The sequence below is a fragment of the Nipponia nippon genome, unplaced genomic scaffold (genome assembly GCF_047370975.1).
Source record: "Nipponia nippon isolate SJK-2023a ecotype South Korea unplaced genomic scaffold, ASM4737097v1 scaffold_2, whole genome shotgun sequence".
In the NCBI taxonomy this organism is placed as follows: domain Eukaryota; kingdom Metazoa; phylum Chordata; class Aves; order Pelecaniformes; family Threskiornithidae; genus Nipponia; species Nipponia nippon.
In genome coordinates, this window is record NW_028262336.1 from 106,972,601 (window position 1) to 106,986,732 (window position 14,132).

A 14,132-nucleotide genomic window follows, 5' to 3' on the forward strand; every position below is an offset into this window, starting at 1 on the left:
TAAAAATTAATTGAAAACCAGGACATGGCATAACATAATTAAAAAACTTAAAAATCTCAGGATAGCTTGGCATGTAACATAAGATTTTTTTTAGTCCTTGGAGAACAATAATTCAGTTTTGCCCTTCTGGCTGCTAACCTGAATGAAGACAAACAGGTCATACTGAAGACTCAAGTTTGATTCACTCAGTATTTAGTTACCATATCAAGCAACTCAATTTTTGTTCTTCCTGAATAAGTATTAGAAACCAATAGTGGTGCAACTGCTCATGAACACATAAACGAAACCAATTTGAAACATAACTCTCAACTATAAATTGTAGTTTTTCATTAGGACAAATTGAAAACTATGAATTTTATAGTAACAAAAAAATTTGTCTTCCACTCCAGCATATTATATCCTTGATTTTTAAAAAATTATGTAAATGACCACTTAAAACAGCATATGAAAGTGTCAGTATTTTGGCACAGTATTTTTAGTTTTCACAAAACACACCTTAGTAAATTATTTTAGTCACTGTATGTAGAACCACATATTCTACAGGAAAACTATAACGAAAAAGGAAAACATGCTTAGAAGTAAAACAGTAAAATTGGGGTGTATTAGTCCATCTATAGATGGACGAAGAATATGAAAGAACTTCAACTTACTGCAAGAGATTCCATTTGCTACACAGCAAGCATGGCACAGGAGAAAAGGAAAGGAAAGAAAGTATAGTGTCAGTGTAATGCATGCAATAGGAAGCACAGCCCATCTTTAATAGCATAACTTGTCAGCAGTATTAGCAATGCTTGCCTCAACCTGATAACTGGTTGGAAATATCACATACGACATGCACAGCATTCTTAATAAAATCAAGCTTTAATTCTACTGGTAAATTACAGTCTAAATATCCTCAGTTAGATCTTCAGATTTATTAGTTTTGATTTATCCCACTCAGTAGCTCAGGAACTTACAGTGAAATTGTGTTAGAAAACTCTTGAAATAATACTTTTATTTAAATTTGCTTTCCTTGTTATTAAAAAGAACTCATATTGCACGGTAGTCAGAAAAATCAGGCAGGGTTTTCAAGTGATAAACAGAACTGAACTTTGTTATTTATAAATATTTTGTTATTTATAAATACTTCTATTTTTGGATGTAATAGATCTAATGAAATTTCCAGGATAAGCTTTGTGACTGCTGGGTTTATTACTTGGCACATTACAATGGAAACATTTTGCATATAACTTTTAAGTTATGACTACCGTAAGAAAAAAAATCCATGGAAAATGTCAGTTTGGTTTCACTACATGGCAATGCCACAAGTTCAGACAGCTTTGTATTCCTTCCTCTCACCAGTAATGATTCACTGACTGATAATTCTGAAGCTATTAAAATGTCAGTGTAAGTCCTGTTGCAATAGTAATAAAAATTCTAATTGACCTACATTAGCATTTCAAAGATTGGCGGACTAACTTCTCTCTTCAAAAAAAAGCGTTCTTTTCTTTGCCAAGAACTAACATTTGCACTCTGTGCACTTCTAATGCAGCTTTCCTTATTATATATATATGACATTCTCAAGACATTTTAGGTGAACAGAGTCATCATGTAAATGCTGTGATTAACAAAACACAATGACACCTGCCCAGTTACAGCCTGATGCCAGTGCATATGCACACAGTGTTAATAAACATTTGGAAATCTTATTAAAATTATTTACATTACAATCAATACAAAGGCAGCAAACACAGAAACGTAAAATAATGCTAACTTGGTATAGCCTAACAAAGTATTTCAGTCTGGCTTCTTTCCATGGGCCTTACTATTAAAAAATGTATGAAAAGTATTGTCCCAAATCCTGCACTACTCTTTTATAGAGCCATGACAAACTGAGCTTTAAGGTCTTGTGATGTTTAATTTTATGCCTTTAACATTGCTTGAATAGCTTTTGTCTTCTATTTAGTACGCTTGAAAAAAACCCTTTATATCTTGGCTTCCATGCAGTTCACGTAAATTAAGCTTTGTAAAGCTAAATTCAAGATAAGAAGAGGACGAGAGCAGACAGATCACTGCGCTCTAGTAAATTCACAGGTGTGCTGGCTTGTGTTTTTCAAATCTTGTTTCTCTCTGTCTTAAGCTCCTCTGAAGTTTAGCATGCCACCAAGTTTCCTTTGGACTTTCAAAAATATTGGAATCCACATGTAATTTCTAATTTGCCATGGAATTTACTTTAAAGAAGGGGGGGGGGAGGGGGAAGAAAGCAGCAAATAAGTGAATTCCACGGTCTTTTTTTTCCAGAAAAACATGTCTTCCCTGTACTGCTTCCAAAACCAGGTCAAGCCAAAAAAAGGAGTGGGGAAGGGTTTCACATTACATAAAAAAACCCTCTTCTTCACTGAAAGAAAATATACCAGATACAAAATCTCCCTAAACTACTGATGCTCAACTCCACATTGCTCTACAATTTCATGATTGTAACTTATCTTCCTCCCTCTTTCAGCATAAAATGAAATATTCCTTGGAAGTTGAAAAGACACTAATTATTGGACTAAGTGATATTTCTTTTAGTCCCCAGCAGCAAGGGCTCAGGTGGAATGGTCCTAGCCTTCATGCTTCTTCTCAATTTCTAGTTTAATTCCTATAGTAAGGGAAGTATTGTTTTAGATTAGTTGATACATACTACACAATTAGTGGTTTTGGCAGGTGAAAATACTGAATGTTTAGGGTATTTGGATCACTTGCACAGTCCTTTATGCAGCTACAAAATGCTGCACGTAAGAAGGGCACACGCCCTAGCAACAACACTTTTAGTTTTTTATTGAGACGGAATTACTGTTCTGTGCTATTGGCAGACCAGAAAGACAGCAAAGCACTAATCTTTAGATCATAGGCCTTCTTGCTTTTTTTTACATACTGAAAAGAGATGAGAGTTACACAATTATTTCTTAAGACATTTACACTTTGATGGCAACACAGTCTTCAGTCATTTATTGGCACAGCAGAGTTCCACCGTAACAAAATAACTGCTGCATGCAAGGGTTATTAATGGCGAGTGCATTTTATTAAGGTGTTTTATTTGACTTGACATGCCAGCAGACAAAGCTTTTCCCACAATCTAGGAAAGTGGGTATATATAAAAATTTCTATATATATCAGAGAGAAAAAGAGAGATACAGCATATGCTGTGCATTCTTAAATATCCATGGGACTTGGGGATAGTAGAAACTATTCTGTCTGGAGAAATTTAAAACACAGCTGTGTTCCTCCTTTAGAGAAGCTGCCTACCCAGGCCGATTTTACCTCATTGTCAATCCATGGATCTGTCAAACAGCAGTCAGATAATTGGTTATTGATTTTTAAGATTTTCTAACTTAACAGTGAGACTCACTGTGCCTTGAGCTTTACTGTAACTCAACTCAACTCCAGATGACTATGGTCCCAAGAGGTACACCTCCAGTCTTATTGGTGGCCTAGAGTAATTGAACCTTTAGCCACAGGGAAATTCATAGCAACAGATACATTCTGAATTTTGGGGGCAAATTTCCATGGGGTGCAGCATGTTTTAAATATCCATTAACAGTTCGAGTTTGCAAAGCCCACATCCATTAGCTTGTGGTGAGCTTTGGGATGAGCAAGGTTTAAGAAAGGTGTATACTGACTTTGGACTTAGAGAGTAAACTGAATGTCTCATTAGGAGAGAAATACTTATTTGAATTAGCAGTGCTAATTGACAAGAGAAACAGGATCTTCCATATATCTCTTTTCTAGGAAAAAAAAGCAAACAAAACCAGTCTTTGACTAGATTAAAAAAAAAATCCCTGTTTAGTAAATTTGAAGAATGTACTGGTAGCTGTACTCATCTAAGACTGTTACACCTGGACAATCAGCACAATAGTATGTGCAGTTATCTTTTGTCTGTAAATTGACTCCTATGTCCTTGAGTCTCTGTTCCTCAATGTAGCATCAAAGCTTACAAACCACAGACTCATCCAAATCCTGTAATCTGTTGCAAGAATAAGGGGGGGAAAGACATTCTGGGACACAAAGCTTTTGCCCAATTTCGGAAAAGTTGCTAGCTCTAGCAGCTGACCTAGACAACTTCTATTTCAAGCTTCTTTAATGTCAGAATAAGCAATTTTTGCCTTTGCCTGTTTTCAGTAACAGCAACGATGGTCAACAAATCATGTGCAATTATTTTGAAATAAGATCTGATTAGAGAAACTGGTGCCAAGTCAGCTACCAGCATCAGCAGACATTTGTGATGCAACCACTTGTGCTAACGTTGAATTTGGTCTTATGTCTGTCTTGTCTGTAGAGGGGATTATTTTCACCTCGAGCTTTATACCAGGTGGGGAGTTCTGAGAATCTAAGATTTCTGCTGTCTGTAGAGCAAGGTGTTGCTTTTTCTTCCTTACAATTATTTCTGAACCTTTTCCAGAAGTAGCCTGGTTTTGTGCTTAGCTAAGCAATTTTTTATGCCAGAAGTTTTCAGCAGGATTTCAGGCCCTAGTCTAACCCTCAATGAGTTTAAGAGTTTAGGCAGGTTCCCTTGTGACTACCACTATAAGACAGATTTTTTTCCCTACAATTATTAGATTCTTTAGCCATTCATGTTGAGGGAGAAGAGGAGAGGAAAGATAAAAAAACAAATACTTGCCAGTCTAGGAGTAGTTTTCCCTTGTCCCTTCCTAATCCCATGTCCTCAGTTTCCCTGGACTCTTCCTCCCATTACACTTTGATTGAATAAACAGAATGTTCCTTTGGGAAGAGCTGCTTCAATTGACAGGTGAATGAGAAGGGGAAGAAAAGAAATATGCCTGTTGATCAAAGACCTACCATCCTGTCAACTTCCAAGGAATAATGCATTTTGGGCTCAAGGAATAATGCTGGGGAGAGACCAGGGATTCCTGCAGGAGTGAGAAACCCTTCTTTTCAGTCTGTTTGATAAGCAGTAAGAATACTAACCCCAGCTTCACAAAACACGCATTTAATTCTGAAACAGAGAACACCTAATTAAAAAAAAAAACACACAAGAGGAACATGACATTTATTAACTTTTAAATGCATTTAGGCCAGCTATGTGAGCTCAGATCACAGTTTATTCCTTATCCTCAGCATTCTCACCCCTCTACTTGTTCAAAAAAGAAACAATGTAGATGATCAGCAAGGTGTGTGATCCTCCATCGCATTCTATGGGTTTACAAAAGAGGGATGAAGAGGATAACTTAAGCTGTATACAGCAAGATGTGTAGCACTACAGTCTGCAGTCGCTGTTCAGGGTGTTGTGCATCAGTGGGAAGAGAAAGCCCATGCACGTTCCAATAGTTATGCCTCTCTACATATACTTTATCTCCCTCTGCTGATATTCTTGCAGGAGAGGTAGTAGCATGTGTTCCAGCTCTCTCCTTTTTTAGATTTGAGAATAGCTCACCTGTAACTTCCCTGTACACTATTACAATTACAGAAGAGACAGTATCTTATTTCAGTGCATTGGAAGGTGTCTGTAACTTTTGCTGGTGCCAGTGCCAGGTGGGGGAAGATTGAACAGTTTTCCCACCGCCTGTGATTGCAGCCAGAGGATTTATTAGCAAATTAGATTTGCTAATAAGGTCAAGGAAGCCAAAATGCAGGGGTGGCAAGGATTTGGGATTCTTGGCAAATGGCATAAAAAAAAAAAAAGAAATCAAGGGAGTTCAAAGACAGGAAGACAAATACATAGAGATGGGAAAGAGAGGTGAGGATAAAAAGAGAAGGAAATAAAGTGAATTGAGGGAGGAGACAGACAAACTGAAACCAACATAAAACAAGGTATTTGAAAAAAATGGTTACAACAGGCAACTGTGTGTTCTGAAAATGTCATCATTATCTTTTATAAGTTAAAATACATGGGAAGAGGAGATATCACTTTTTTCTACATGCTGCTGCTGCTTCCTGATTTTGGCTAATTGTCTCCAGCCCCCTCTTTTTCCCATCCCTCCATTCTTTTTCCTCCAAAAGAAAAAAAACCACAAAATGACATTTCTTAACTCATTCTACACCACTAAGATACCAGCTGTTTCCTATACTTAGTATATCAAATAACAGGAATGCCTGCTGATGGTGCTGATTTCTGAAAAGGTTGATTTCTTAACTGGAATCAACGTGCTAAATATATATCTATATTTATGTGTGTGTGTATATATTGATATATGCATATGTGTATATGCATGTAAAACTTCCGTTCAAAAATGATAGAGAAATATTTTGCCTTAGGTATAAATACTTATCTACAGAATAAATTACTTCACTGACCATTTTACAGTCATTATTTCATAACAACTAATCTCAGTAGATTTCAACCAGGCAAGTCTTGCTGCTGGGCAGACCGAGTCTGCAACAGCCGTAGATAAAATGGGTGTAATGTGGAAGCACAGTACACCAGGAGTGATTTTCAGAGACACTGTGCTGTGGGAAACTGCTGCTGCAACATCTTTCTAAAAGGGAGAGCACAGACAACCCAGGCAGGGTTAGCTCTGCTTCCTCGGCTAGACTAGGAAGGCTGAAGTGTTGCCTCTGAATACTTCCCATTGCCTGTGGCCAGAACCGAGGCAACAACAATGCCTTTGAGCCTTAAGTGTGAAAACTGGATTATGCCCAAGCCCAGCAGAAAAACAAGGAGGAAGTACACGAGGCACTTGTGGGTCCGAGAACAAGATATATCACCCATATCACTTTACAGGAGAGAAGTAAAACTGCTCATTCATTACCTTCTCTTCTGAGTCCCCTGGCTGGCAGGTAATAACTCCATCTCGTGATCCCCCAGCAAATGTTGCTTTGCAGTTTGCAAGCCACTGTTTTCCAACAGAAATTAAAAGAAGATATGAATAAGGCCTATAGTGTGATTTGCAGAAAGGTAAGCAGTATTTTAGTTTCACAGCACAGCAGGTAAACAAATAAAATTTTGCAATTGCACTTTATATTCACATGGACTACGATGATTTGCTTTGACTGCAATTTAAAAAGTGTAGCCTTGATTTCTATTAGTACTTGAATTGCATAAACCAAGAAAGTGAATAAATTACTGAATAGGAGAAAGGAGACACCAGGAATATTAATTAATAAATAAAATTAATTAATAAAATTAAGAGATACAATAGCTATTTTTTTAGTTCTGGTTCATATGTTCAGGAAGAAACATTTGTGAATCCAGTATCTGAAACATGTTTTTCTACTGAATATTAGTTTAAACAGATCTCAGTATATCTCCACTCTCCTGACATAGCTTAAGTATACATACATAGAAAACCAAGAACACAACATAATCCAGCATACCGAGAGCGTTGCTTCTTTCCTGTTATTGTATGTGTCCAGGTACTCCTGCAGTTCTAAAACACTGAACTTCAGCTTTTCAAGAAGGCCACAGGAGAGCAGCTGGAGAAATGAAATCAAAAGGGCTGGTAAATGTCACTATAAAAGAATAAAAATACTAGCAGAGTAGAAAGTATAGTAAAGATCTTGCAAAAGAATACTTAGATTTACAGATACCAATACTGAAAAATATTTATATTTATGCAAAAATATACATAAATATAATGCTATACTGAAAACTGAATAGCAAAAGTTGCACTTATAATAACGTGGCATTAAAATTGTGTTCCGTGTTTAACAGCTTTGCAGAGGACTTCCCTAAAATAAAAAACTGCACAAAGCGTAACTAGTTGATCTCCACAGCTCTCTGATAATGTAAGGCACAGCTCTTCCATGGTCACAGCAGTGGGCCCAAGATTACACTTTGCAAGTTCCTACCTCTATACTTGTGTGTGAGGCCACACTGTCCTCATGCTGTTGGAAGAACATGGGCCAGAATGAAAACAATGGGAAGGGCCATCTTGTTCATTCACTAATATATATTTTTATCATCCAGCTCACATCACAGCTGACTCAAATGAAACCACTAAACATGTTACCATCTTTCATGCTGAACTATGTAAAAAATAGCTTCTCCTTTTCCATTTGTGGAGCCAACGGGGTCCGGTAGGCACCTGTTTTATATTGGTTTTTGGCACACAGGCTCAACATATCATATTGCCCATCTGCTAGTACTTACCTAATAAAATAATATGGAAAAGTAATGGAAATTTGGCTAAGAACAAGAGAAAAAAATTAGAGATAGGAGGTGGGTACCTTTTTGACATATCTATTCAGGAGTTGCCCAAAAGTGAAACAGCCAGTAGAATAACACACTGCAATGCAGCACATGCCTTTTGAAAGGAATATACTCACTGTTTCTGCATCTACAAAAAGGGTGGGACATTCTGAACACGATGTTAACATCTGAGAAGACCTCACAAACTTGGAGCCTATTCCTCGCAGGTTGTCTCCCAAGTAACTAGCTGCATCGCAGGTTAGGAAGCAGAATCTTTTCTGAATATTCTGTAAAGCAAAATACAGTTTATCACATTCTTTACTCAAGTAGAAACTGCTTTCCTTTGTAAACAAATGGCATGCTTTTTTTTCTTTGCACAATAACATGTGCAAAAGAGACCATTTCCCTGTGGAGAATGATACTGAATAACAGTTGTTATGCTGGAGACAGTGTACAACTGGACAGCTGTGAAACTAATTACAGAACTCATAATAATCTACTACTGAAATACATTCTTTCTTGTAAAGACGATTTAATCTTTGTAAAGCCTTTTACCCACAAGTAGCTTTTTTTTCTCTTGGCTGTACAGAGTTAACAGAGTTGATCAGCACATTACTTTTTCTGCCCATTCCGGGCATTGTTTTGTTAGTATTCCATGTCAAGTGGCTAATCAGATAATATAATGGACATCCTGATGCCAAACAGCAGCATGGAAAAATCAGAAAAAAAACTTTTGTTTTCCCCGGTGGGAAAAACCTTCTTACTAAAACTTTTCTGCTGCTTGGGAGGACTCCAGAAATACTGCACTGCATCCGGGAATTATTGTTCTCAGAAAATTTTTTTGGTGTTTTGAATCCTAAACCAGTCTAGTCTTCCAGAAACATTCTAGTGCTGATATTTTCTTTTCAGTGACTAATATATAAAGTGAATAATAAATAAAAATAAGATTTTAGTCTTGCAGGAACTGAAATAATGATATCGATAAATACACAGCAGGTTTTGCTGCCAAAATATATACCTCGCTAAGGCTGACTGCTCAGCAGGTGGGAATAACATGAAAATATTTTTAAAAATAGAAGTATGCAACATTTTTATATGATTCATTCCATGTTTCCATAGCCATTTCTCTCAGAAATGTAGGTTAGGACCTGTATTACCATAAGCATGCCTCACTGGAGAGAAGTGCTTCCCAAATACCAGTCTGGATGACAGACATATAAATAGCCTGTTACTTCTCCTACTGGAGCATTGAAGTTAAGTACCTAAAATCAGGTGAGCTGAATTCAGACTTTATTGATAACGGAAGCTGTTGGATTGAGTGATTTTTTTAAAAAAAGCTACATAAGCCCTCACATTGCAGGTAGGGTATACACTATCAGTAATTTATAAAATGGTTAAAGAGAAACTTCCTCTACAGACCAATTTCATAACTGCTTATTTGTGAGTCTCTCTCTAAAGCATCTGAACAGGCCATCTGAACACAGTTAAGATTGGATAGACTGATACTTGTCTTACTATATGTTTCTACTATCTTACTTCAACACAGAAACAAAGCACTATACATGTCACTCGGCAGATGGTTCAGATTCTCTGCTGCACTGAGTCTGGAGTAGAGGCAAGGGGCTCTTACTAATTAACACCAAACCAGGTAAATGATTATTTTATGAGCAACTAGCAGAATCATCTGACTCATAGAGCTTGGTGACAGTTGGAGATTTACTACTATGATGTCTTCTGAAAAGAAAGATTCAGTCCAAGTTTTAGCAAAACTGTCGCTGACAACTCTTCTGGCAAAGGAAAGAGATCTAGATTTGATTCTAACCAACAGAAAAGAGCTAGCTGAGAATGTAAAAGTGGAAGGAGATTTAGAAAGACAGATTATGGAAAAGAATCCAAGAGATGTTGGTTGAAAGGGACCTCTGGAGAACATCCGATCCAACCTTCAACTCGAAGTGGGACTATTGCCAACACTAGATCAGGTCAGCCATGGTTTTGTCTAGCTGAGTCTTGAATGCTCCAACGTCAGAGCTTCCTCAGGCTCTCTGATCTGGGTAACCTGTTTAGGTGCTGCAATGCCCTCCTGGGGAAGAGTAATTGTGTTTATTAATCTGAGGCAGTGAAGGAGACAGATTACAGAAATAATACAACTGACTTCAATGCATTCAGAATTTGCAGGAAGGAGCCCATTAGAAGTAATTTCATGGGGAAAGGAGGTAACAAGAGGGAGCCATTCCTTTAGGAAAAAAAAGAGGGCAGAAGCACATTTTATACCACTGAAAGAAAATATATTAAGACATACATCTGGCTAAATCACCAGTATTTCACTCAGGCAAATATTCGTGCAAAAAAGAAGAAGAGAGAGTGAAACTGTGTTAAATTACTAACTTGGGTACCAAACAGCATGGCAATGTAGGCACAATAATCAGAGAGGGAGATGCCAATAAACAGTAAGAGAAACAGAGAATGTCAAGAAGTAAACTAGAAATAATTAAGAGGAAGGCCAAGGAATCACAATGGAGAGAAACAGCTAACACGTGCTACTGAAAAGACTGATGTGTTTAATGCCTTCTTTTGCCTTATTGCTCCCAGAAAGGGCATCTGTGTACAGGTAACAATGAGACATCTACGAAAATTCAGGTAAGAACAGATCGTGCTAGTAAGGGCTTGGATATTTTTACATCTTTGTGGATTAGGGAAATTCATGCTATGATAGTTATAATACTGGCTAAAGAGGTCTAGGAGCCATAACAAATCTGTTTGAGAACTCACAGAACACAGGGTGTTGTAAAAAACTTGAGGAAAATGCTTATCTCAAAAAAACAAGAGCAAAATAATTAAACACAAAGTTTGGGAAATGGGGGAACATATAAGAGATGAATAAAATGCAGTACAGATTTGGTCAGAACAAATCATATCAAACTATTTAATTTTCATGAAAGGCTAAAATTTTCTATTAGGAGGAGAAGCAATTGATATGTTATATATTAATTCATTGACTATCTTAGAAGCAAGGCAGAGAAACCCTGTCTAGAGGTAACTAGCTGTACAAAACCATGTTCAGAAGTTAATTATCAGCAGCTCACTGTCCAATTGGAAAGATAAATTGAGTAGGATTCCACTGGGGACTGTCTCAGGCACTAACCAAGTCATTAATGGAAATACTGAATAATGGAATATGCTTATTAAATGCATAGATGATTGAGCTGCAGGGGCTGTAAGCTCCTTGGAAGCTAGGATTAGAATTCAGATTGATGTCAATAAACAAGAGAAGTGGTGCAGGGAAAAGAAAGAAGGACAAGGTTGTACACCTGGGATGAAACAATTCACAGAGCACATTCAGGATGAAGAATAACCAGGAAGGCAAAATTTTGGTGAACAAGATCTGCATACTAGATTGGGTTACAAGTGGAAAATAATTAACTGCATCCTACCATACAACAGTTAGCAGAGAGAAGTTTTTAAACACGAACACCTTCTATAAAACAGGTAAACCTCTTAACCTCTAAGTAAGAACTTAGGCTGAAGTACAGAACCTGCTTTTGCTTTTCAAGAAATACACAGACTAACTGAAGAGAGCCCATAGCAACAGTGAGAAGTTTAGAAAATGTGACTTATGGGGAAGGTTGAAAGAACTGAGATTAAATAAGGGAAATTTAGGGTAGGTGGAGTCATGGTAAAGGTCTTCAAATATAAGCAGCAACTGCAAAGAAGAGAGCAAGTACCACTGTGATTAGAGCAAGAAGCCATGGGCAGAAAACACAGAAAGAGAAGTTTTCAAGTGATAAGGAGAGTTAAGCATTGGACTACATTACCTAGGAATGTTGTGAAGTTCCACCTTAGGCTAAACATTAAGAACAGTCTAGAGAAAAAAGTTAAAAAACATTTAACCGGAATGAAAGTTACAGTTGATCCTGTACTGGGCAAGATAAGGAACATGAACTCTTCACGTCCCTTCCAGCACACATCTACTTATGTATTTTAATAGTTCTAGTTTATTTTATGAAAATAACTTCCTCAAAGCATTTCAGTCATGGCTTCATCAAAAGCTGACCAGTCTACTGTTTAGATTCAAGAAAACATATTCTTCCTTTACTGCTTCCCTTTTCAGATGTTCATAAAAGCAACAAGCAATCTACAGCGAAGAAGGTAACAGTCTTGAACAGTGTTTTAAAGTATTAAAATGTGAAACAGTGAGAGACCATACTTTGGTATCTATGTATAGTACTTCACTAAATATACTTATTTTGCAATTACATGGACTATCAGCTCTACAATAAGTTATCATCTTTGCTATGTTCTTCTGGGTTCAGATTACAGTGGCTGAAATCTTTCAAGCAAGATCCGACTGCAGTATATATTTTGTGAAATGGGACTACTGTGAATAATAATGCCAACTGCGAGCATATTATGAATAGGTATATGACTGCATGTAGTTGATGTGCTTTGTGTCAATGTAAATAATTACAAAATCTTCTCAGAACGTTTTCTTCTTAACCTCAGATTTCCTCTTCTGGGAAGAGGACTTTGTGTAACAAGAGGGCTCGATTGTGGAAACTACTTGCTAGCTCTCAAATCTACTTGTCTTGGAACTGGCTGGTCTGCTGGAAGACATTTGATTTGATGGAATACAAAGAGGCAGCCGTAAAGATAATCCAGAGATCTCTGAGCTATGACTCGTTTACAGGAAAAGTACTTCAATAATTTCAGGAATTTTAAACAAGTTTAGTGTGTTGTGGGCAAACATCCAAGATACCATTAACTTCATGCAGACTGAAATGTAGGTGCCCTGGAAAATGCACTTCTTTCACTTCACCAAGTATTTAGTTGACAGGCTCCTCCAAACAAGGATTTTGTTTCACGGTTAAATATTTTGGCAGTACTTTGCATTGCAAGCCTAGCACATACAGGGCTTATTTCCGAAACTTCCTGTTGGTGAGGGTCAAAAGTCTTTTAAGTTGAATAGCAAAGTTTGATGGTGAAGACACGATACAATTCCAGACAAGCTGGGATCTTATGAAAAAAATCTGGGAAAATAATACTCCTATGTTTTAACCCTGAAGAGGAGAACAAAGCAATTTTATAAACTAAAATATGGCTGTGACTCCAGCTAGAAAATTCTGGTTTGTTGATACTATTAATACCTTTTTTTTATTACTGTTATTCAGGGTTTGCTGTTACTGAAAATTTTTTGAGAGCAGTATTGGATCTTTCTCCTCCAGTATCAACTGAAGAAAATGAGTTGGCTGTCTTTTGAGTATAGGGCAAGAACAACAGCAAATGCAGTGTGTGCATGCCAGGATTCAGAGTTAAACAGGTACTTTACAGGTAATATTTAGGTCTTGCATTACACAGTATTATTTATTTAGTTTTCAGAAGTGTGACATTAGTTCCTTTTCACCTCTTCAAAGAGAACAAAAAGGACAAATAACTCTCAGAACACTTGAACAGGGCTATTAAACTCTAGGAATGACCTAGTGGCAAAAAAGCTGAAATACACATCGTGAAGAAACACAGGACTAATTTTCAAAGTTGAACTGTCATGCACTCAAGTCAGCACTGTTTTTTATTTTCCAAATGGTTATTTACCAGTGTTTAAAAGAATGCCTATAAGACACACATATTTACAGTGGTGTAATATTTAAAGGAGGACACCGTGCAGCTAGAGAAGACATGCAGTTAACTCCAGTGGAGCACAAAGGAAACAGGATGGAGAAGAGATTCATATTGAATGATGCTTCTTTCTTCTAAGGATAGTCTTAAAGATATGAAAAGATCTTTACATTGTATGTTTATTAGCGGGGTACCCATTGCTAATAAAAAATTGTGTACTCTGAGATCATGGGTACTTAAACTCTGCATGAAGTTACCTGGCTGCTGTGTACACTGCTGCAGCATGCTAAAAATCCTGCAGCTGCCTCATATAAAGCAGGAGAAACAATTAGAAAAGGTTGTAAAACTAATTACAGGTAAAACCAGACAGTCATTCCTTAGAAAAGCTTGTACATTTGACTCCTTTTTTTTCTTA

General features: G+C 37.0%; 1 protein-coding gene across 9 annotated transcripts in view; it reads right to left on the reverse strand.

Moving 5' to 3' along the window:
* The window catches only part of FRY (FRY microtubule binding protein), a 250,388-nt gene that overhangs the window by 6,781 nt on the left and 229,475 nt on the right, over window positions 1–14,132 (reverse strand). For 7 of the 9 annotated variants that reach the window (XM_087756432.1, XM_087756427.1, XM_087756433.1 and 4 more), the window contains 4 exons: window positions 8,245–8,394; window positions 7,294–7,392; window positions 6,729–6,812; window positions 651–668 (listed from right to left, as the gene is read on the reverse strand). In XM_087756432.1, the coding sequence (XP_087612558.1) occupies window positions 651–668; window positions 6,729–6,812; window positions 7,294–7,392; window positions 8,245–8,394 (351 nt within the window). The remainder of the gene's footprint in view (window positions 1–650; window positions 669–6,728; window positions 6,813–7,293; window positions 7,393–8,244; window positions 8,395–14,132) is intronic. The other 2 variants (XM_087756431.1, XM_087756425.1) reach the window with 1 other exon arrangement.